General features: G+C 42.0%; 1 protein-coding gene across 7 annotated transcripts in view; it reads right to left on the bottom strand.

Moving 5' to 3' along the window:
* LOC138751857 (disco-interacting protein 2 homolog C) overlaps positions 1-26021 on the bottom strand; it is a 661234-nt gene that overhangs the window by 47519 nt on the left and 587694 nt on the right. For 6 of the 7 annotated variants that reach the window (XM_069914705.1, XM_069914708.1, XM_069914707.1 and 3 more), the window contains 2 exons: positions 24220-24388; positions 19159-19329 (listed from right to left, as the gene is read on the bottom strand). In XM_069914705.1, coding sequence (XP_069770806.1) covers positions 19159-19329; positions 24220-24388 — 340 coding nt within the window. The remainder of the gene's footprint in view (positions 1-19158; positions 19330-24219; positions 24389-26021) is intronic. The other variant, XM_069914709.1, reaches the window with a different exon arrangement.

The following is a 26021-nucleotide window of genomic DNA, read 5'->3' as shown; positions in this document are numbered from 1 at the left end:
GCAGGAGGTCTGAAAAGTGGTCCACAGCGACGGAGCCGGTCACCCGGGGACAAGCCGAAGGATTGCTGCTTCTGACAGTCCCTGGCAAAGAGAAGGCGGGTGGACAAGACCGACTCCACCTTGAGCTTGGAGGCTGGAGGCCTCTTGACAGGTCGTTTCCAGGTATCAGGATCATGGGGTGTGACTGAGATGGGGCTTGAGCTCGACTTCCGGGGATATCAGAGCACATCGGAAGGGGCGGTATGTTCCTGTGACCACTCACTGTCTTGTAGAGTCGTATAGCACAGAAAAGGACCTCAACCCAAGTCGTCCATGCCAAACAAGTTGGCATTCTGGGCCTGCAATTTGATTCAGGGACTTTCCTTCATTACTTGTCTCTTGTTTTGCACAATAGTGACTCTTTGTTAGCCTTTAAATGGCATGCAATAGAAATCTTTTTCCCTGTAACTCAGTACACATGATGACAATAAATACATCTAATCTAAAAATCTCCATTGCAGAGCTTTCAAATCAGTCTTTTTCCTCAAATGCCCAAGTTTAGAAGTAAATACATATCTGACAGAGAGTTGATGCTTTCAATCTGTTTCCAATTAATTCATTTTCCTCTGGGGCTAGATATCATCATTTTGTGGAGCTTGATGACAATGGTCAAACACGGCAATGAAAGCTTTAATAATCAGCAGGTTCATCTCACTTATTGTATGTACAATGCTTTTGATCAGTGAAAAGATGATGAAACTTCCTTTTCAATTATTCCAGGAAATTAAACCAACTCTTTATGCCTGTCATAACAGTGAATGAACGGGCCAGGGCAACTAGATGGTGCAAGTGAAGAGAATAATGGTAATTATGAATATATCCAAATAATCACCAGCCATTGGAATTTACCTAGCCTCCCATATGTTTTACACAGGGCTGCAAACTCAATGGCCTCATCTGCTTTTATTCATGGTTTTCTCATGTTGCAATCATTAACCTTCATGATCATCAATGAATGGTGGAAGATTGCAACATTTTTTCAGTAGCTGAAGGATAGATGTGGCAAATTTGATCATGTTATTCTCCCGAGTAAAATTTTCATCTGTGCTTCAACAGATGAAAACAGGACTTTCTGAGCAGCAGGACACCTTTCTAATTAAGATGACTGGATGGATTTTGGAACAAGTTTCCCATTCAGAGAACCTTACACCTTGTGTCACTACTAAGCAGCGATACAGTAAAACCCTTGTTATCCAGAATTCAAGCCACTTGCAGCCTCACACAACCAGCAAGAAATGTGAAAAATAGGTAAAAAATATGGAAGCGTGGCACAATTCACTGTTAGTTCACCAACCACACAACCTGAAGCATCCATAAAATTCACTTACCGGAATCGACCAATTCCCATAGCTGCTGGATACTGGGGTTTTACTGTATATACACTTATCCTTACATATTTATGATTTCATTTTCTGTCTGATGACATGTTGCGGTAATTTTAATTTATACTACTGCTGACGTGCATCTAATGCACCTGTATGGCTGCTCTAAGAATTTTAGTGCATCTATACATTGGTCTCATCGATATGACGACAAACTTGAATACTCATAACCTGGAGAGTGGGCTGGGAAGTCTTTGGCTTGGCTTCGCGGACGAAGATTTATGGAGGGGGTAAAAAGTCCACGTCAGCTGCAGGCTCGTTTGTGGCTGACAAGTCCGATGCGGGACAGGCAGACACGGTTGCAGCGGTTGCAGGGGAAAATTGGTTGGTTGGGGTTGGGTGTTGGGTTTTTCCTCCTTTGCCTTTTGTCAGTGAGGTAGGCTCTGCGGTCTTCTTCAAAGGAGGTTGCTGCCCGCCAAACTGTGAGGCGCCAAGATGCACGGTTTGAGGCATTATCAGCCCACTGGCGGTGGTCAATGTGGCAGGCACCAAGAGATTTCTTTAGGCAGTCCTTGTACCTTTTCTTTGGTGCACCTCTGTCACGGTGGCCAGTGGAGAGCTCGCCATATAACACGATAGAAGTAGCCTACCTTCAAATGTTATTCATAGGTTTGTGAGAAATTCACAGAACAACATCATGAATGAATTAAATAGCTATGATAAGAATTTGTGAAGAAAGGAAACCTTAAAATATTGGTTTCAGTAAACCCCCTGATATCTGACACTAATGGGGATCAGGAGATGCCGGTTGTGAATTTTCCGGATGCTTGAGATTGCATTTTGCATGACTGGTGAATTAACGGTGACATACGCCAATTTTAAACTTTGGTATTTTTTTACCTATTCATTTCCCACAATTTATTTTTGCTGGTTGCTTGAATTCCGGATAACAGGGGTTTTACTGTACTTGAAAATAAAAGCACGGGCAAAAACTACCAGTACAATTAAAAAAAAAGTCATGGTGTTGATATATTAACAATGGACTCATATCACATATAAGAGAGCAAAATGTTCTGTGATGTTTGATTTTATCAATCAAATGTTGAAAAGTCACAAGGAAATATTAGTGCAGTTGGCTAGAAGCTTGGTCAAACAGGTGTGCTAGCCTCTCTCAACCTTTCTTACAGGAGAAGAGAATAAGACATTTGGGGAGAGAATTCAGAGCCAAAGAAACAAGAAAGTCTGCAGATGCTGGGGTCGAATACAATACACGAACGTGCTGGAGAAACTCAGCAGGTCACTCAGCGTCCACAGGAAGTAAAGGGTAACCAATGCTTCAGGCCTGTACCTTGAATAGAAAGGCAGGAGAAGGGGGGAGGAGGAGGAAGAAAGGGGCATAGGGACATGGATACAGATGCGATGTAGAAGCAAATAAAGTGAGAAGTGGGTGGCATGGTTAGTGTAGCAATTAGCTCAAAGCTGTTACAGCACCAGAAACCGAGTTAGAATCTGGAGCTGCCTGTAAGAAGTTTGTACATTTTCCCTGTGTCTGCATGTGTTTCATCTCATGTCTCCAGTATCCTCCCACCCTTCAAAACATACTGGGGTGGGGGGGGTCACAGATTAATTGGGTGCATTATGTGCTCACAGTTCATTTTCAATTGAGTGGGACTGTCACTTTAAGAGAACAGATTTTGGAGTTTGACTGTGGTATGACAGACAGGCTGACGACAGCGTGTTCCTAAACTGGATATATCTGAAGAGAGAGGAAGGGGCCCTGGAAAACCCAAGTGCAGAGACCATGTGACCAACAGATTCAAGACACAATACACAATTTGCTCAGGGGCCATTTTGAGGAAGCAGTGGTGTGGAACAGAGCTCTTGTACTGAATTTGGCCTTGTGTGCTGATAGACAATTTGCCTGATTTCTCCCTGTAATAGGGGAATGAGAATACCACTCTGTGACCAAGAAAGTGAAGGTCGCTGTGAATGGCTGACCCACAAAGGGTTTTGGAAGCTTTATGTGCATCACTCGTTTCGTGTCCCCTACACCAAAGAAGAGGGGAGTTTTAGCTGCCACTTGTCTGAAAAGGACATTGGTCTGGAAGCATCTCGATAAGGATTTTGTGAGTTAATTAACATTATTTGCTGGTCTCTCACACCTGCTTTGCGAACTTTAAAACGTTTTCTATTTTTTCAGAACCCCTACCATTAAGTAAAAGCTAACATGTTGGAATCAAGTGACAACTACCTGGAGATGGCCAGCACAGCCCCAAGGCTTCAGAACAACCCTAATTCTTTAGGTTATGATAATAGTTATAAATGGGCCCCACATCTTTTGGAAGTTAATATTTGACTCTTTATTGGCATATCTAATTTTTTTCTAAACTTAAACAAGACATAATATCATTTAATCATTGTGTGTGTGTGTAGGTGGAGTGTTGTCTTTCCATTTAATCAAAATTGCATCTATGGCTAACAATGAAGTAAAAGATAAAATTCAGTTTTGAGTTGGGGGTCAGTAAAACATCGACATCCTGAAATAATCCAAGTAGAGCAATTAAAGAGCAAGGTTCTAATTTGAATTTAAGAACCACAGATAATGTTGAAAAGATATCTTACCAAAATTTTTCTAAACTAGAGCAAGCCCAGAACATGTGAATCAAAGAACCCTCACCAATTTTACATTTTTTACATAGAAGATTTATATCTGAATAAAAACAAGACAATTTAACTTTAGACATACATGCTGTGAATTTCTTTGCATCCATCTAAAACCTGCGTGTCTCATCGACCTAAACCCTACGTGTCTCAGCCAACTAAACCCTGTGCGTCTCATCCACCTAAACCCTGCGTGTCTCAGCCACCTAAACCCTGTGCGTCTCATCCACCTAAACACTGCGTGTCTCATCCATCTGAATCCTGCCAGTCTCATCCATCTAAACCCTGCGTGTCTCATCCACCTAAACACTGCGTGTCTCATCCATCTGAACCCTGCCAGTCTCATCCATCTGAACCCTGTGTGTCTCATCCACCTAAACCCTGTGTGTCTCATCCATCTAAACCCTGCGTGTCTCATCCACCTAAACCCTGCGTGTCTCATCCACCTAAACCCTGCGTGTCTCAGCCACCTAAACCCTGTGTGTCTCATCCACCTAAACACTGCGTGTCTCATCCATCTAAACCCTGTGTGTCTCATCCACCTAAACCCTGCGTGTCTCAGCCACCTAACCCTGTGTGTCTCATCCACCTAAACACTGAGTGTCTCATCCATCTGAACCCTGCCAGTCTCATCCATCTGAACCCTGTATGTCTCATCCACCTAAACCCTGTGTGTCTCATCCATCTAAACCCTGCGTGTCTCATCCACCTAAACCCTGCGTGTCTCATCCACCCAAACATTGCGTGTCTCATCCATCTGAACCCTGCCAGTCTCATCCATCTGAACCCTGTGTGTCTCATCCACCTAAACCCTGCGTGTCTCATCCACCTAAACACTGCGTGTCTCATCCATCTGAACCTTGCCGGTCTCATCCATCTAAACCCTGCGTGTCACATCCACCTAAAGCCTATTTGTCAACATTGGATTTTCTGAGGCTGAACTTTGAACTGCTTTTCTAGAATTAGGCCTGAGCTGTGGTGGCAAAGGCATTCCACTCACACCCACACACATACGCACGTACATTCGCGCATATTTGAGGGTTAAGTGTAAGTAATTTTGATACGTGTAGATAAATTCGATAAAATGTTATATTATTATTTATTAATAATTTTAAAATATTATTTCAAATATAAAACTAATTTCTATTGCTGCCAACTGCTACATAATAGGTGTAATTGGTCAGCACGATCTTGTGAGCCGGAAAAGTCTGTTACCATGGCTCTATGTCTAAATTTAAAATTTAAATTTGATTGGGAGAGGATCACTCTCTGATAGGAGAGGGAGGGAAAGGGGTGGGGATTTTGGAGGAAAGGATCACAGGGATAGGGAAAGAGGGAGACATGGGATTAGGTTAAGAGAAATTGGAGGGCAATATGAATGATGCCTGGTTGGAGAATGCCCAGTCAGAATATTAGGTGTTGTTCCTCCAATTTGTGGGCGGCCGCGGTTAGGCAGTGCACGAGGCCACAGATAGACATGTCGGTGTGGGAATGGTGTGCGGAATGGGTGTTGGCCACTGGGAGGTCCATGTCATTGCAGCGGAAAGAGCTAAAAGCCTTGACAGTTGAAGGTGGAACAATTAGATTTGGGAGTGCTCAACAGCTTACAATTGAGGAATTTCAGATATCTCGGAGAGTGTTAGCCAGAGAAGATGTTGGAAATGTGGACACGTAGGACCCATACAGCAGTTTGGAAATGAGAATGAAATTTTAAAAGTTGATCCCAAAATAAATCGGCAAACACATGGACTAAAATGTATTAATCATGAGAATAAAGGAGCAACTAGTTTTCCCAGAGAGTTGTGAATCTATGGATTACCCTGCCAATGGAGGCTTTAAGACATAATTGTATAGATTTTTGCATAGCAGGAGAACTAAAAGGTTATTGGAAAAGGCAAGTAGATGGAGCCGAGTCCATGGCCAGATCAACTATGATGGGCCAGATGGCCGAATCCTGCTCCTATTTCTTACTGGAAATATATTATATGTTCTCATCAAAATAGCTGGTCAAATTGGATGAACATGCTGAATATTGGAAATATGGGATAGACAGATGTTTCATGCTGTACCTCCATTAAATATAAGAGAAGTCCTACATATTATTCGGAATGCAAAGAATGGGCTTCACTGAGATTTTATCACATGCAGTCACATGATCTGTAACTGCTGTCAATCATTAAAAAGAAATTAGGTTACATAAGCAGGAGGGTTTCTTTATTTCTTTATTCTTTTAATGCTACTCCAAAGTACAGAGAGTTGAAGTAAACTAATTTTAGTTTAGTTTAAGTTTAGTTGTCACAAGCTACCTAGTATAGTGGAGGGGAGGGAAATTTGTGTAACTTCCACTGACAGTTTAATTTGACAGCCAAGATAAATGTTTGTCACATGCTGGAATATTAATGTTCAAGAGGATCAAGAGGGGAAGAATGGGCTGTATCAGATGGGCAAGTTTTTTTGTTTCAGTTTTAGTCCTTTTTTAAAAAAAATAACAATTTTCTTTTAATTTTCAATTCACCTCAAAGGGAAAAAGGGAAGATTGAGAGAGGTAGGTTCCCCAATCAAATGGGAGGACCGAGGGTAGCGTAGGATCAGGAATCATACAACACAGAAATGGGTCTTTGGAATTTATGCCCTTGAATCCCTTTAAGTGGTAAAACTGATCGAAAAGGTTAAAAAGGAATTTTGGATATTTTTCTTTCTGTCCTGAGGCTCAAGGAAGTTGTACTGGAACTGGAACATCATTGGTGGACCCTTGGGAAATGTGCCCAATTCTAGTCACACAGCACAAGAGAGCCAATGTTTTGGAGAAGGTACTTTGATAGAATATATAGAAATATTTTTGGGAGATAAATTGGGAAAAGTTAGAGTAGGTTACATACAAAAACTTTCAAGCAGATCTTATTTGAATTACTGGAGAATTCATATCCAGAGTGACTTTACAGAAACTTTGAAGAATGCCTATGGACTTCACAAGTAGGTGTTAATTGGACTGACTATTGTCTTTAAAGCATAGAAATATAGAAAATAGGTGTAGAAGTAGGCATTTGGCCCTTCAAGCCTACACCACCATTCATTATGATCGTGACCGATCAGTACCCGGTTCCTGCATTCTCCCCATACCCTCTAATCCCCTTGGTCGCAAGGGCCAAATCTAACCTACACTTAAATATTGACAGGGAACTGGCCTCAACTACTTCCTGTGGAAAATAATTCTACACATTTACCCCTGTCTGAGAGAAGAAATTTTTCCTCATCTCAGTCTTAAAAAACTTCCCCCTTATCCTTAAACTATGGCCCCTGGTTCTGGTTTTTCCCAGCATTGAAAACAACTTTTCCGTGTCTGGTCTGTCTAAGCCTTTAAGGATTTTATAAGATCCCCCCCTCAATCTTCTAAATTCCTGAGAATAAAGCCTAGTCTATCCAACCTTTCTTCATATGCGGGCCCCTCCATCCCCGGTATCAGCCTAGTGAACCTTCTCTGCACCCCCTCCAAGGCAAGGATACCCTTCCTCAGATAAAGCGGCCAAAACCTCAGGTGTGGTCTCACCAAGGCCCTGTACGACTGCAGCAGGATCTACCTACTCTTGTACTCAAATCCTCTCACTATGAACATCAACATACCATTCGCCCTCCTCACTGCCTGCTGCACTTCCATGACCACTTTCAACCCCCAAGTCTCGCTGCATCTTCCCTTTTCCTAAACAGATACCATTTAAATAATAATCCTCTTTCCTGTTCTTACCTGCAAAGTGGATAACCTCATATTTATCCTCATTATACTGCATCTGCCATGTCCTGGCCCACTCGCCTAACTTGTCCAAATCACCCTGCACTCTTCTAGCATCCTCCACACAGCTAACCCTGCCACCCAACTTCGTATCGTCTGTAAATTTCGAGATACTGCTATCTATTCCCATATCTAAGTCATTGATATATATTGTAAACAACTGTGGCCCCAGCAACGAGCCCTGTGGTACCCCACTAGTCACTGGCTGCCATTCTGAAAAGAACCCATTTATTCCTACTCTTTGCTTCCTGTCCCTCAACCCATTCTCTATCCACCTTAATACCATCCCTCCTATACCGTGCTCTTTAAGTTTATACCCTAGTCTTCTGTGCAGAAGCAACAGCAGAGACATGATGGCTTTCCACAAGAGTGCTCAGAGAGGTCACTGACGGGTTCCTGTTTACCTAAAAACAACAGATGAACCAGAAGACTCCTATTGTTTGATGGAGACAGTCAGGTGGTTTTTGCCAGCAGGGGGAGAAAGCAGTCTCTGACTGAGGGTCAGAGGGTGCATGAGAGATAGAGAGAAAGCTGTGATAAGCAGCAGAAGCTTGCTGGAACTGAAACAGAAACTCCAGAGTGGAAAATGGCTAGAAGACTAGCTGTCTAATGTTTCACTTGGAATAAGAGAAACAGAAAGGAACTCTGTAGTAACTTGAAAGAAAGAGGTTATCATCTGGAGAACCCTGATGGGGCAAGTTTCATCAGCGAGACACTGAGGTGACTGAGGGAAGTACCTCGGTTGTGGATGCCCTGGAACAACACATCTCTCTCTTCCAAACCTACAAGAAACTTCCTGAGCGGTAACCATTTACCTTTCAAGCACCAAAGCCTGGTGAACTTTATACATGTTAAATTCTGTGCACATTGCCTGCAACCAGTGAATTCGGAAGAATGAGAAGTGAGATTGGTCTGCAAACCAAAGAACTTTTCTAAATTTACCACACACATTACACACACGTGCGCTTAGAATTAGAAGGGGGTTAGGTTACGTTAAGTTAAGTAAGTTAATAATAATATATAAGTAAAATTTGGTTTCTATTTTCATTTTGAAAGATAATTAAAAGCAACTTTTGTTGAAGTAACCATTTGTCTTGGTGAATATCTATTGCTGCTGGGTTTTGGGGTCCTCTGGGCTCGTAACAGTACAAATGAGATTTATGGGGCTGTGGCCAAAAAATACCAACAATGACAAAAGATTTGTCAAGGTGGAACTTTGTGTGGAAAAATTGAGAGGATACTTAGTTCAGGTGTGTAAAGTTATGAGGATCTAAGATGATTAAAGAGGAAAAATGCAAGGAGCTGCAACGGTCACAAGAAGAAGCTAATTCTGCATAGTATTCTGAGAGAGGATATTGCGGAGAAAGAAAGCATGGAAACATATTGCTACTTGTGGACATAGTTTTGTACACAAAGATGCTAATTGGTCCTGCTATGAAGTGTTTTTACAATATTAATTTGTGATTGACAGAGCAACACAGTCACAGGAATGAATATGCAGCCCGTGGAAGAATTCATATTGTGCTATAATAACCCCTGTACAATTGCTCACTCCGAAATAAAGCAATGGGAAAAATGCTTTCAACTGTAATAATAAAGTATAAACAAGGTAGCAGCATGGAATTTGGTAAACCACAGGGTTGCAAAAATACACAGAATGATAGCATTTTTCATCAGTGATCACTCCCTTTCATTTCCTTGAACTCACACAGTTGCCTCTTCAATTCTGAAAAGATCAATCTTAAAAACTCAGTAAGGCACATAACGCTGACAGTCCCTTCGGCAGCAATCACTCAGGCTTTGGGCATTGTGGGATACACAAAAGTTTCCCAGGACGACTGACAAAACTGTTGAAGAAATACTGTGTATTAAAATCAGTGCGTCTGGGATCATTTTTTATCTCCCATGTTCGGCCTCATGTTAATGCATTGATTTGGAAAGCATATTTGGAGTCTTTCAGTTGCTCATACATGCAAGGGTGAAGCATGTATTTAATTTAAAGATATTATATGGATAAAACTTTGTTTGATTATCTGTTATGACCATCCTCCCATGAGAAAGACAGCCTAAACAGAGGCAGAAATCTTTGCTTCCTCTTCAGTCACAAGCAAAGTCCCAGAGGAGTGAAGTACAGTCAATGTTTTTCCTTTGTTTAAAATGAGCACGAGAGACAAAGCAGAAAATATAGACCAGTGAGTCTTAAGTCAGTGAAAGGGAAATTACTGAAGGAGATTCTTGGGACTGGGACTCCTGAACTATAAGGGACAGTGATTTTGGTTTTGTTCAGATCGGGATATGTCTTCTAAACTGGACGGAGCTTTTTGTGGAGGTGATGAACTATGAATGATAATAGACTCTGTGACGGACAATAATAGACAATGATGGACACTGTTTACATGGATTTTAGTGAAGCATTTGGGGTGGCACAGTTGGCGTAGCAGTTAGCACAATGCCTTTACAGCCCCAGCAATTGGGACGGGGAGTTCGAATCCCACGATGTCTGTAAGGAGTTTGTATGTTCTATCAGGAAGGAAGAGTGATGAGGTCTGTCAAGATCTGGGGCATGATATCCTGGTTAGGATGTTGCCAGGTTACAGAATATTAGTTATAAGGAGAGATTGGACAAAAGTGGATACCAAAGATAGTGTAGATAGAATCTCTTTCCAGAGGCTGAAAATCTCGTATGTCAGAGGGAGAAGATTCAAGAGGGAAATTTGAAAGGAGATGGATGAGTCAATTTATTTTTTACTCAGAGTATGTGGCTGGAACATGCGACCAGGTGAGGTGGCAGAAGTAAATACAAGAGCAATGTTTAAGAGGAATTTATACAGCCAGGCAAAGAGGCAGGGGATGGAACATCAGCAGGCAGATGGGATTAGTTGAAATTGGCATCATGGTCAGCACAGACTCTATCAGCTGAAGGGCTTCTTTCTGTGCTGTTCAAATCATGGCTAACAGGAGGCAGAATACAGGAGGAAACACAAGGGAATCACTTAACAAAGCCTTTCAACTACATGCTTTCCAAAATTCTCAAGAAATGTCTCAGTCCTTACAGATGAATACATCTGGAACTGCTGTGGCAAATCCTTTGCAGTACGCTGCCTAAAAAGAGTGATTGTCTAACATGTTGAACCTTGCTGAATGAGCTGCAACAGTGTGTAGAACATACAAAGGAACAGACCCTTCAGCCCACGATCTCTGCACTGATCATCAGACTCCATCTAAACTAAAACTCCACTGCTTGCACATGATACAAATCTCTCTAGTTCCTGCATAGTCATGTGTTTTTCTCGAAGCCTCTTAAATGCCTCAATCATACCTGCAGGTCTCTAAGAAGCACCAATAAGCAGAGGGATCCAAGAGTTCAGAACCAGAGCTCCTTGAAGGTGGCCACACAGGTAGTTGGGGTGGTGAGTAAAGGTGTAAGGTATGTTTGCCATCACTGGGCAGGGCATTCAGTATAAAAGCAAAGTCATATTGTAGCCACTGAAGACTTTGTTCAGGCAGCAGTCCAATTCTGATCTCCCCACTACGGGAAGGATGTGGAGGCAATGGTAAAGGTACAGAAGTGATTTACCGGGATGTTGTCTGGATTAAAGGGTAAGAGCTATAAGGAGAGGTCAGACAAACTAGTCTGAGGTCAGACAAACTAGTCTGAGGTCAGACAAACTTGGGTTGTTTTCTCTGGAGCATTGCAGAGCTTTTAGAATTAGACAGGATGGACAGTCAGAATCTTTTGCCTAGGTAAAAAAGAAAATAATATACTAGAAGATGTGGGGTGGGTTGGGGTCGTTTAGAGATGTGCGTGGCAAGTTTTTTTTTAAACTGTAGGTGCCAGGAACTGGCTGCCAGGATTAGTGATGGAATCAAATATAATAACAGCATTTAAGCGATTTCCAAATGGACACTCAAATATTCAGGGAACGGATCAAGTACAAGCAAGGGTAGCAGTTAGTGCAACACCTTTACAGCACCAGCGATTGGGAACGAACCGGGCTTTGAATCCCGCGCCGTCTGTAAGGAGTTTGTATGCTCTCCCCATGTCTGTGTGGGTTTCCTCAGGGGTCTTCGGTTTCCTCCACCATTCAAAATGTGCCAGCAGTGTAGGTTAATGGGGTGTCAATTAGACAGCGTGGACTGGTGGGCCAAAATGGCCTGTTACCATGCTGTATGTCTAAACAAAGTCTTAGTTTAATTTGGACATCATATTCAGTGCAGACAGGTGGGCCGAAAGGCCTATTCCCCTGCTGTATCTGAGATTACAACTCCTGGAATTCCTCCTTTCTAACTTGCAAGCTAGCTCTCTAAAATCATTCTGTGGGACGCATTCCCCTTCCTGTCTCTGTCATTGCCACAAACGAGCAGCTGACGTGGACATTACCCCTCCATTAATCTTCGTCTGCGAAGCCAAGCCAAAGAAGAAAAAAAGAAGAATATGGACCACAATCTCTGGCATCTCACATTTTTTTAAAATCCATTCAGAGACATTAGACATCCTTGACCCTGGCCCCAGGGAGGCAACATGCCATCCTGGAGATTCACTTGTGGCTGCAGAAATATCTATCCACGCACCTGATTCCTACCACTCTACCTGGCTTCACCCTTGCTTGCCGAGGCTTAGAGCTGTCTATTGTGCCATTGCCCTGGCTGATGCTGTTATCTTGATGAAGGCCTCAAGCCCACAATGTATCTTTATCTTTGCTATATATAGTATGCTGTTTGACCTGCTGAGTTTCCCATGCTTTATGTTTTTATTGATGCTGTTATCATCTTCTAGGTCACCACTCCATAGTAAAAAAGTAGTACACCCAGCTACTTGAGTACAGGTAGTCCCCGATTTATGATTATAATTGGGACTGAAGGATTGGTCGTATCTCAAAATGGACCTAAGTAGGAATTTTGCCCGTGCATGTTGAGTACCAAAATCTTAAAGCAAACCGTTTAATCAAATGTTGTACTTGACAAAACTGTTACAGGGACACAGGGCATGTAAGAGCCAAAATGTGCGCACTTACTTTGTTAGTTGGCATCCCGGGGTCCATAGACTGGGCGCGGCCATCTCGATTCCTGCGTGCATGTGCAAGCCTTCAGTTGGTGCATGCACAGTGGGTTCACATGTTGGAGTTCGGTTGGTGCCAACTAACAAAGTAAGTATGCACGTTTGGCTCTTACATGCCCTGTGTCCCTGTAACAGTTTGTCAAATATAACATAAACTGTGTACATTTTATATTTTTCCTTATATAAAAAAAATCCTGTCGTTTGTGCAGATTGACCTAAGTCACATAGATTGCAAGTTGGGGATTATTTGTATTCATTAGTATACTCAAGTAGCAGGTACAATTATTAATCCCAAGGGGAATGCCACAGGGCAAGTCGGCACTGTCTGGCTACTCCCTTTACTTTTTCTTGAGATCTCCCAATTACCTGCAGCCTGCACCTTGGTGCCACCACAGCCTATGTATAATCCTCTTGGCCTGCTGAATGATCCTGAGTTTGTCCAAACTCCAGCTCCCATTCCCTGACTCAGCCAATAAAGAGCTGCAGCTAAAAGCTTTTCCCGCAGGTGTAAATAACAGAGACACTGGAAGTTTCCCTGATTTCCCACATCCTTCAGGATGAACATACCTCAGCCCTGACTGCCATCCCGACCAAACTGTCTAAAGATTAAGGGTAAAAAGAAAACTTCTGTTTTTCTCCTCAGCTCTCTTTGCCAAAGCCTTTGCACTTCCCCTCTATCACTACAGTTGCATCTTGTGCACGGGCTCTGCCAAAGCAGCTTCTCCAAAGAAGGCCACTCTGCCGGACCCTGCCTGCCTTTTATTCTCCACTCCCACTGATTTGCTGCAGAAATGTGACAGGTTCTCAGTACCGACTACTGCTTCTTAAAACCTCACCCTTCCCTCTGCTCTCATGGTATCTGAGGACATGCTTAGCCACCATCATTTAACAATGACACAACTCTCATAAACTGATATGTGTGGAGTTTCATTCTCTTAGAGCATTTATTTCAACAATGCATAATTTTGTAAACATTTTTGTTGGATATATTATTCACATGAAATGCTGAAGGAACTCAGCAGGACTCACAATGTCCATAAGAGTTAGAGATATGACATTTCGGGCCTGAGTTCCTCCAGCATTTTGAAAGGTAAATGGTAGCCACTCAGGAAGGTTCTTGTCAGTTTTCAGAGAGAGATTTGTTGTTCGCTGGACACCCACAACTGATTCCTTTTAACCAGCCACTTCAGTGTTGTGCCAAAGAAACTTCCCACATCTGGGTTCTCCAGATGATAATCTCTTTCTTTCAAGTCACCACAGAGTTCCTTTTTGATTCCCTTAGTTCAAGTGAAACATTAGGCAGCCAGTCCTCTCCTCTTGCATGAACCACAAGGGCTTTGACCAGGCTGAACTAAGCACTCAAAACCAGTCTTCACAATGGGGTTTTTCACAAACTTGCCAGCTTGTCCTGTTCCAGTCCCAGCTGCTGCTGCTGACTGTAAAACTGTAGAACTGATCTCTCTCTCTCTCTCTCTCTCTCAGAGAGAAAGCCTGTTTGACTCTCTCTGCTTGCAAAACCACATGACCCTCTTAGAACAACGAGTTCCCTTCCAGACAATCTGCGGTTCCGACAAGTTCTTTCATTTGTTGCCTTTTTGCAAACAACAATCCATTAGTGAAGTCTCTTGGGCACTCTCCAAAGCTTTTGCAAAGACTGTCGACCCCGCTATGTCCAACATGATCAGAGCTGCAGTATTTTAAATAAGATCAGTTTTAAAGTGTTTGCATGAGACCTACACTAAAAACCCTTCCCCAATTTATCTCCCAAAAACATATCTATATTCTGTCACACAACAATCACAGCGTTTGCAGACTTTCATATTTCAGCAGAACTTTTTTATTTCCTCATTTGTCAACTCTTGACATTAGTTCTCCGTCAATTTCATGCCACACTCTGCTAGATGCCATGGATCCATTAAGTGCCATGCCCGATTACAAATGGCGTCAGAAAAAGCGAGATTGGCACCAGGAAGCCTATTTTGTGGGCTGGTTTCTTTATTACAGACAGAACTGTTCACCTCATAATCTCACATGCAGAGTGGCACTAACGTAGCATTCGGAACATTGATCCAAAGCACCCAAGCTGCTGTGTTAATGCACCAGACAAACCTCTTGGACCTTATTGCAGCCTTGCATCCCATTCTGTCATTTATTTCTTCCTTGTTAACAAATAATAACATTAGCGAGGAAGAGGAAAATAATATCCAAATAATGAGTTCCACTTTTCCTGTGTACATGGAGGCATAAGAGGTTGTAGATGCTGGAATCTGGAGCAAGAAGCAAACCACTGAAGGGATTCATTGAGCTGAGCAGCATCTGTGAGGGGAGGTGGAGGTGTGCAGGGAAGGTAATGTTGACGTTTTCATTGGCGAGCTACTATGAAAAAGAGAAGGGGAGGTGAAAGACAGGGGGCCAGGTGAAAAGGTGAACTGAGGATGGGCCTCCCCCCCCCCCCCCCCAGACACACAGTTCATTTTTCTCTGCATACTCATTGCATTTTGATTCACCATAAGGGGTTGCTTGGTTGGCGTAGCAGTTAGCACAACGCCTTTACAGTGCCAATAATCGGGACCAGGGTTCGAATCCTGCACTGTCTGTCTGTAAGGAGTTTATACGTTCTCCCCATGTGTACGTGGGTTTTCGCTGGGGCCTCTGGATCCTCCCACCCTTCAAAACATACTAGTGGAACAACCACATTATTCATCTCTTTATTTAAACTTGGTTGAAAGATAAATTATAAACAGGTCTATTTTTAATTACAGAAGTAATGAATTTATGATATGTTACAGATGTAGATCTGTTGTATTTATCTTGTTATTTTCAGATACGCTGTGCAACATGCAAAGGCACAAAAATAAAGATTCTTTCTGCGATGAATTGAATACAGTGCTTTAAGTTCTGTGTGTTGGCTACAATTGGAGAGCAAAGGGTTACCCTGATAAAATATCAAATGCAAATATTATTCCCAGACTTCCTTACAGTTAAACAAGCTGAGAAGACTAATATAGCTCCTATTGTTAAATTAAAACAGGTTGCTTTTCCTCCACATCAAAATACTTTTAGTTATTTTCCACAGCATAAACATATTTTGTTCAATATTTCAATTTGCTGCTTCAGAGAAATATTTGAAGGAATAATGTTGTGCAGAACGTTTGGGGCACCACAGTTGTTGCAACGGTTAGCGCCATGCCTTTGCAGTGCCAGTGATCAAGGCCGGGATTCGAATCCCGTGCTGTCTGTGAGGAGCTTGTACATTCTTCCTGTGTCTGTGTGGGTTTTCTCCAGGGGCTCTGGTTTCCTCCCACCGTTCAAAACGTACCAGGTGTGCACGTTTAATTGGGTGTAAATTGGGCAGCATGGACTTGTGGGCTGAAATGGCCTGTTTCACTGCTGTGTCTAAATTTAAAAAGATTTAAATTTAAAATGCTTGAATACTGAATTTCAGAATAGTGTCGAGAATCATACTTCCCACACATTTGGAATAGTTTCCCTCTTAATCATTCCTATCCAACACTGCAAAATATTATACATCACGCATAGAGGCAGAGACCAAAGTAAATATTTTAAATCTCTTCTCCAGGGCCCTCCTGTTCACTTATTATTTATTTTCCTTTACCTGTCTCACATAACAGACAGAAGCCCCTTTTCCACTGGCAATTAACTGGGAATCAACAGGTTAAGGGTCCAGTGGAAAAGGAAAACAATCAGCACGCCGGCGTCAAATGACGCCGAATCACCCAGAGGATTGATGACCTCTGTCCCTACTCATATCCCTGGCATCAGCTAATGCTGACCACAATTTCCATCCATTCCATTCCATTTGAAGGTAGATTCTCTGATCCCCGAGGATGAGCGTGTTCAGTGGAAAAGCAGTCAATGCCCTGGTTGAAGGTGGCCCAGTGGAAACTGCACAAGTGGCTTCCGATCCCGAGACACTGCACTAACTGGGTTGCCAGTGGAAAAAGGGCTAGAGATTGCATCTCCCAATGTAATTTGAGTTGAGTGCATTTTTGGGAATGTGATTGGCAGGGATTTGGGGTTTCAGAAATGTAGGTTATAGTGAATCAAAATTGCAATATTTGAATCAAGTAAGGACCAGATATCCATCAGAGCACCACAGAAAATTAACCTATCGCTTCTGCAAAGTGAAATGAGAAAGTCAGATTCACACAAAGCTTCTGAATTTAAAACTCATATTTTTCATTAAAAATTGCACTGATCTGAGAAAGATTAAGTGACCAAACTTGGTTCACGATGGATTCGTTGCAAATACATTAACTCATTGCAAATACATTAACATGTATCCCTTATGTGACAGAACCATGGCCCAAAAGTTATGATGAAAACAAAGGTGACGAAATTAATGCTCTACGTTATAATAGGTAATCTGACAGCAAACGACAGTTAAATGCGGAAATCCAGAGGTCATTGCCAGTGATTCTCAGTCACTCCACCATAGTACAGTATGTCTAATGGTTCTAGGGATGGAACATTTGCCATGGGGAGAGATTGAGTAAACTGTGCCTGTGTTCACCGAGGAAAAGAACATGGATGGTGAGACTTGGGAGAGTGATGTTAATATTCTACAGGATGTTGTTAATACAAAGAAAGAGATGTTGGCACATCTTGACAAAACATTGACCCCAGAGCCTGATGGGATCTATCCCAAGATACTGAAGGAAGACCAAATGACAAATTCTGGGGCTTTGACAGAGATCTTTGCAGCCTCTTTAGCCACGGGCAAGATGCCAGAAGACTAAAGATAATACAAAGCTGTTCCTTGGTCTAAGAAGGGGAAACGGGACAAATTATAGGTTGCTGAGAACAACATCAGAGGAAGGCAAAGGACAGGAGTTACATGCATTTGAAAAAGCGAGGGCTTATTATGTATAGTTAGTATGGTTTGTGTTGGGGTTAACAAAGAACATTACACCCTGCACACAGTATTTCTTTAGCTTCCTCTGTCAGGAAAGAGACACAGAAGTATCAGAGCTAGCACGACCAGGCTGAGGAACAATTTTCTCCCACGGGCAGTGAGAATGCTGAACGACCAAAGGAACTGCTCACACTCACCCTCCAAGACCCTCATATTCATGGTTTATTTATTTATTTGTATGTGAGAATACTTGTCCTACATACGTTTTGCTTGCCTTTAATGTATGTTATGGCTGTGTGTTTTGCACTGAGGACCGGAGAACACTGTTTTGTTGGGCTGCACTTGTGCGATCGGATGACAATAAACTTGGGTTGAAGTGAGAATACGACTGAGTTTGCATGATGACATCACTGCTGCTGGAGTCTAAATCAATCCTACAATGACATCAGGATGGACAAACTCAGCCAGTCAAGCAGCATCCGTGGGAGAAAAAGGAATGGTTGGCGCCAGGATCTGATGAAGGGTTCCGACCTGAAACACTGACAGTTCTTCTTGTCTCCCATGGATGCTGCTCGGCCCGTTGTGTCACTCTCGCAGATTGTTTTTTGCTCCAGGTCCCAGGACCTACAGTCTCTCAGATGTTTCAGGGTGGTGCTTTTTGAGTACAGTGCTGCATGCCACTGACCTCAAAATCCAAACTGCTGTGACCAATGCACCTGCGAATCTGCAGCAAGAAGGAATTATCTGTATATTGTATGCATATAGGAAAAAATTCTATCACATCATACAGTGGCTGACAGATCCAGTAATAAATCAATAGCTGGATAGCAAAAAATATATACATTTCCACCCAAAATGTGGACTGTGATTTCAATAACCGCATTCATTTTTTTTTAACTAAGTCATAGCCTCCCTTTGACTTTGAGCATTTTATTTGGGTCATCTTCCTCAAGGGATTCGACAGCAACTAAAATGCATTAGACATGCAACCAGAAACATTCCTATTTATTTCTTAGCAATAACATAGAAACAATTTGTAGGCGGTCCTTTGAAACAGGGTCATTGCCTCTAATATGAACACGCCACGTGCTAATTTATTTGTCTTTGATACATTGGAAACAGCCTCTGCCAAGCTCTTACCAAATGCATATAAACTGCTACATCAGAACTGAAAGAAAAATCCCATCGACAAGACTCGACAGTCCTATCAAATCGTGAATGAACAATTCTGGAAATGTCATACGTTTTAAAAACTGCAGTTTCACAGAGAAGCATAAAGCTGGATGTCACAGTGAGAGAAACAAACAGAAGCAGTGGAGAAACTTAAACATCTGAAAAGTCAACCAAGTGGTGATAAAATTAATTTCCATCATTTTAATTCATAGTAACAGCTTTTAAAAGGATAGATCCCTACCTGAAGGCATATTGCAAGATTCACTCTGCAGCCAAATGATGTGCTAACTGCTCTTGGGTTAAGGTTCAAGTCTTTAAATAACTTAGAAAAAGATTGGGTAAGCGCTATTCGAGGGCGCTCTTCTGCAACAATGACACAGGTCCGTACACGAGACAAGTCCAATCCCCTGGTCTAAACATAGAAAATACAATTAATTAAAGGATAATAATATGAAGATATCTAACCATACAATAACTTTTAAAGTCACAGTTCTCTATATTGACTGCCATGGCCTACTGAGTTTCTCCAGTGCACTGCATTAGACCCCAGTATCTGTGTGTTTTTTTTGTTTACCTCCATTTGGCTTTTTCACTACAGCATCTTTGAACAATGCCTACCCTGGAGGGTTTCATCCTCTCTTTGTCGGAAGTTCCATGAACCCCGCTCTGTTATCCCCACTGCTCTCAAGCTCTACGACCATGTGATCATCCAAACTTACTTCCTGGAAAAGAAGGGCTCAGGGCCGAAACCTCGACTGACCTTTGCTCCCCATGGACACTGCGTAACCTGCAGAGTTTCCCCAGCATCTTTTGTGCAATGCATTGATATCTTAGTGTGTTTGCTGGGAATTCTGCCTCTCAAAATAAATTATTAGGTTTACAGAGGAGGCACAGGGGAGACTGAGTAGTCAGAGATAACAAGATAGACCCAAGGATCCTTGAAGGATCAAGAACCAGTGGGTACAGAATTTAAGTAAAATGATCAGAGAGTGAAAGGGTGGTAGAGACATTCAAATATTACTTGGATTAGGACGAGTTAAAATAAAAATAAAAACACAATACTGGAGAAATTCAGCAGGTTAAACAGCAAAGGTAAAGATACATAACCAATATTTCAAGCTTAAGCAAGGTATGACAAAATGTAAGCAAGTGTCCAAACAAAATGGTGGGGTAGAGGCAGGGGGAGGAGCCCGGGTCCACAGACAGGAGATAATTGGTGGATAAGGGAGGGAGGGCACATCAGCAAGCAGGGGGAGGAGGGAAGGCTCTGTGGATAGAGACAGAAGGGGATGGAGAGTTGGAGGAAGAAAACAGAGGGAATGAGAAGGGAGGGAGGGCTAGCAGAAACCAGAGAAGTCGATATTAATGCCACTGGCCTGGAGAGTGGCCAAACGGAAAATGAAGTGCTGCTCCTCCAATTTATGGGTGGTCTTGGTATGACAGCACATGAGGCCATGGACAGACATGTCAATGCAGGAGTGGAGTGCACAATTGAAATGGTTGGGCATGGGAGATCCCTGTCACTGAGGGAGTCAGAGCAAAGGTGCCAGGTTGCATCAAGTCTCTCCATTGTAGAGATGGCCACACTGGGAGAACCGGATGCAGTAGATCACTCCCGCAGATACACAAGTGAAGTATTGTTTCACTTGAAAGGATTATTCAGGGCACCGATTGGTGGTGAGGGAGGAGGTGTGGGTGCAAGAATGAAACTTCCTGCAGCCACAGGGGAAGGTGTCAAGGGGGAGATTAATGGGAAGGGATGATTGGTCGAGAGAGTCACAGAGGGAGTGGTCCCTTTGAAAGGCAGAGAGGTAAGGAGAGGGGAAAGATGTGTCTGGTGGTGGGATTACTTCGGAGGTGGTGCAAATTAGGGAGGAAAATGTGTTTGATGTGGAGGCTGGTGGGGTGGTAGGTGAGGATAAGGGGAATCCTGTGTTTGTTGTGCATGGGCAGATGAGCGGGAAATGGAAATGGAAAAATGCGGGTAAGGGCTGATTTGATGGTGGTGGAGGGGAAGCCATGGTTTTGTGAGGAGGAGGACAGTTCGGATGATCTGGACTGGAAGACCTCATCTTGGGAACAGATACGACAGAGGATGAGTTTTTCCTTTTTGACCAGCACTGAATCAAATGGCCTCTTCTGTATGATAAATTTTCTATGATCATTCTAGAATCTTTTTCCAATCTGTCATTGGTAAGAGATGGAGCCTTGCATGTTTAATTATATTTTCTCTTCAATGCCACTCCTTTCATGTTTATCTTAAGAGACACTGTACTCTGGCAACCTTTTTTTTTTGCACTCACATCCCACTTTAAGTAATCTCTATGCTCTGTGATTAGTAAGGGATTATGTAAAGTGGTACGTAAGCGGGAAGGGAAGGTTGAGAATCACTGCTTGAGACTCAATTGTCACAGAAATATTTTGCTTGAGAAAAATTGTCATTTCCTTTGGAGTTAGGAAACCGTGCACATACGAGTCAATTAGATATGATTAAAACAGTGGTTTTCAAACCTTTTTCTTTGCATTCACAGACCACCTTAAGCAATCTCTTACTAATCACAGAGCACTGATGGCATAGGGATTGCTTAAGGTGGGATGTGAGTTTTTAAACAACAGTCGCCCACCCCTGTTCTATGCTTCTGTTTTATTGTCACACTATCCACCACACTTCTGGTGTTTATTCTTACACGACTATGTGGAGTATGATTTGCCTCGACAGAAGACAACTTTTATCACATGACAATAAACAATCCAAATTTAAAAATTCAGCAGTTCTAACCAACTGATTATTTTTCTTTTTAAAATATTTTATTGATATTAATAAAGAACTTACACCAAAAAAGATGCAATTCAATAAGATGATATGAACAGTTACACAAACTTAATAAGGCATTTAGTATGATAAAAACATACATGATTTGTAAATCATTTCCATAATTCATATTTTAAATGAGAAGAAAATAGTAAAGGAGAAAAATTCAATCCCCCTGCCTAACCGGGTTGCCCAGATGCTATATACGACTAGTTTTAAAAGAAAAATAAACGTAGAAAAGCAAGTCAATGATAAGAATGTGGAAAAGATATGAGTTACACAATTTAATTATGTTGGAGTAAAATTATAAGATAGTGAGTTATAAATGACCCCCGTAACTTCTGGAATCTTGTATCTGAATTATTAGTTGAATGATGAATCTTTTCCACCAACCAACTCTTAGCGCATCTCATTCCAAGACTAAACTATTCAAAAGGCATGTGTTCATTTGAAAGGAAGTGAAAATGATTGCTTCTGATAACTTATTCCTAAAATTCCGACAGGAATAATTTTCACAATGCACGTTTTGTTACAACTGTCCCTTAAAAATGTATTTTTTAAATCAATTTCATCAACTTGTCGAGCTTTTGTGACTTACCTATTGTTTCAGAAAAGTTTTCAAAGGGCAGGTGGCAAAGTTGCGAAGTCGAACTTTACAGGACATTTACAAAGAAACTGTTGACTTGTCCCTGTTTTAGTTTTCATGCAAATATTTATGCTCACAATTTCCCAAAACCTAATCACATCACTTTACTTCCCCGCATCATTTAACAGCATTCTTCGCAAGAACAAGTGGACCGCAGAAGATTCAATTTAATTCTTTTGAAAAGAAATGTATTTTTGCGAGCATCGTCTCAACCAAAAGCCAGCAATTTTGATTCAGCAGGTGGAATATGAACCCAAGGGATGAAATTGGTAAATACACAAAAGTGGTGGAGGAGCTCTGCAGGTCATGCAGCGTTCTATACGGGCAAGGAATCATAGCCAATGCTTTGGGCAATAGCCCTTCGTCAAGGTATGAGCAAAAAGCAGGTCAGCATCTGAATAAAATGGTGGTGGGGTGGGGAAGGAGTACAGGCCCACAGGCAAGAGGTCAAAGGAGGATATGGGTGGGAGGGCAAAGGCAAAAAAAAAAAAATCGCTGGGATGTGATGGGGGGAGGGAATAGCTCTCTGAATGGAGAGAGAAGGGAGTGGGAAGCTGGAGGAAAGGGATGAGGAAAAAGAGTGAGACAAGGGAGGGGGCCAAAAAGAAATCAGAGGAGTCGATGTTTGCTCCTCAGGGGTGTGTGAGTGTGGCCACGAGCTATACTTGGTCATGTCTTTTCATTGGTGGATATTCACACATTATTGTTCAGAAAGTTTTCCACCTGAATTTTGCTCTCTATTACGTGTAGTACTTCTTCACTGGTGTCAGAGTGGTGGCATTTTATTTTTGTCCAGAATGTGCCCATCACTGGAAATGCCAGCATGAATTGTCCATTCCCAATTGGCCCTGAATTGAAGTAGTCACAGGGTTATAGGAATTTTATAGAATAGAAACAGGCTCTTCAGCCCAACTTGTCCATGTCGATCAAGTTGTCCATCTAAGCTAGTCCCATTTGCCTGTGTTTGTCCCATATCCCTCTAAATTTTTCCAATCCATGTTCTTGTTTGAATGTCTTTCACGCATTGTGGTTGTACCAGTCTCTCCAACTTGCTCTGGCAGCTATCTTTACATACCCACTGTCCTCTGTCTAAAATTGTAATTAAAAGTCAACTACTTTTGGCCAATCCAGAGGAGCTAAAAGGCAGATTTCCTTCCCTGACGGACACCAGTGAATGAGACGGATTTTTCAAACACCAATCTGGAATCCTTTTTTTGGTAATTCCTTATTTATTTAGTTAGGTTGAATTTAAATTCCCTGTTGTGGGATTGAAATTCATTTCTGAATCAAGTCCAGAACACAGGTGATCAATCCAGTAATTGCACTCCCTGTTATAGTACCCTTCTATTACAAACCCTCTGCCCCCAACTATTCATCCCCTTCATAGACTCTGTGACAAAGAAGACTCGACTCATTTTAGTTCTGAGGAGTGGAAGGTGGTGTCTGAACATAAATTGTTCTTACAAAAGCCTTTTGTTAACTTTCAGTTAACATGATATGTTTCACCAATATTTACTACAATGTTGCTCATTGTGTGGTTCTCCACGATTCATGAATTGTAACCGTGAATAAATTATGATCTTTCAGAAAGTTAGAAATTAGATAGCACTTTAATTTAGAGGAGTAATTGATGCCAACATAATGCTTTCTGACTTTTTCTCACTCTACTTTCCAAACTTTAATGACTTTCAAGTTCATTTCTACTGTTTCTAGATATAATGTACTCCAGATCACACCACAGTTAGACAAAGTTTGAAAGGAGACCTCCAATGTTTGAACGCACCTGCCGAGTTAACACTAACATTGAAGATTAGCAGTAACAGAAATGTAAAAAAGTCATTAACCTTGAGTGATTCAGTTTGCGAGCCAAGCCCCTTCGTGCAGAGTTCCATGACAGAGTAGGAGCAGAAAGTGTCTCGGACTTTATACTGACTGACAGCAAGAAGCCAAAGCGAGGGGTTTATCTCCAGTTCTGAAGGTGGGATGAGGATGGATTGATGCCCTGAGTAGACACTGTGAGAAAAAAAAGAGAGACCTGGACTTTAGCATGGTCAGAGATACATACTACAGCTAGGTGCTGTATAATGCCATTGCTCATAGCTGCTACTTCAAACATTTCAATTGTGGCTACTTCAAAGAACAACTTTACTGGTGTAACGTTATTCTTTGAAGTGGGATATACAGAGGTGCAGGATAAATGCAAATTCTTCTTTTAGGCTCAGTCATGTTTTACTAATTTAATTAATATTTCAGAAATTCAAAGGGTATTGGGGAAATTTACAACCAGTCCTCACCATCTGGGTAAAAAACAGAGGCATGAATGCTCCCACGGATGATAAATAAAAGGTGGATACTAAGGCTCTCTCCTATGTACAAGTATTAAACCGAGTGGCTTCTCACGTTCATAGATCATGGTTCTGGGGAAATTCTCCATTTGCGAGGTGCGAGGGTGATGCCTTGATGAGATTCTCCATCACCTCTATCCTTCATCCTGATGATCTCTGAGAGCCTCCAAATCCCATAGACCCAATTCCTTCAAGTGACAAAGTGCTGCTGCTCTTTCTCTTCTGGAGGTACAGCACTGATTTGTCTGAAACTAGCGAGACAGCAGAATTTCCAGGAATTGCACCTGTCAGCCTTGTTCCCAATCCACATAGTCAGGTATCTTCCTAATTAGTGGAGCTGGACATGGCTCTGCAGCTCACAGAGTTTCGCACAGAAGTCCTAACATGCAGAGGGCTGAGGACAACTTTACAATGTTCATTGACATGCCCAGTGATACAAGAGATCTTGAGGGGACCATCTGCATGAATTTTCTGAAAATATTTCAAGTATTGTCAATTGCAATGAATAGTATGGCACATGTAATTGGAGAGATTGGCTGGTGACAAAAACTAATTAATTGTTTCCCTAATTGGCAAATAAGGGAAATGTTCCCCTTCAAGTTTGTTCCCTCCACGACTCCCTCGCCCACTCATCCCTTCTCCCTCGCCCCCTAAGTACCCACTGTTACTGCAAGAAATGCTGCTCTTGCACTTACACCTTCTCCCCCCACCACTTTTCAGGGTCCCAAACAGGCCTTCTAGGTTAAGCAACATTTCAGTTGTGAACACTTAACAAATCAAGATCGCTTCATATCCAGATTAATACTTTAGCATGGATGAGTATTCAGTAATGGACAGAAAGCTGTGTTAGATTAAATTAATAATTCTGATTTGGGAGGCTGGAACTAGCAGGTGCCACTGAGTTGGGGTTTGAGATTTCATATCTGCGCAACATATTTTCCCACATCAACCTATCATCTCAGTAATCAACCTGGTGAACTTGCAATTGCAGCAAATGCAATAGATAAGGGGGACCATGCAGCACAGTTACACATGTCGTACCAGCACCCAGAAACTTGCATCACAAATTCCTTTCATATATGCTTGTAATAAAGGGCAATTTTCCATTTCCATCCCGAATTACTGCTATCTTCCTGCGTGCCAATTTTTTTAATTGCATGGATTCCTTTGTACTGAGACAGTTTGTAGATTCAAAATTAAATGATGATTTGCCTTTCTAATCTATCTTCCAAAGTGGATAATCTCACATTTTCCCACCTTACACAGGTCTGCCAACTTCTTGCTCACTTATTTAACCTACT

The sequence above is a fragment of the Narcine bancroftii genome, chromosome 1 (assembly GCF_036971445.1).
Source record: "Narcine bancroftii isolate sNarBan1 chromosome 1, sNarBan1.hap1, whole genome shotgun sequence".
Classification (NCBI taxonomy): domain Eukaryota; kingdom Metazoa; phylum Chordata; class Chondrichthyes; order Torpediniformes; family Narcinidae; genus Narcine; species Narcine bancroftii.
The sequence above is the reverse complement of the archived record's forward strand: the minus strand, read 5'-3'. Positions and strand labels throughout refer to the sequence as shown.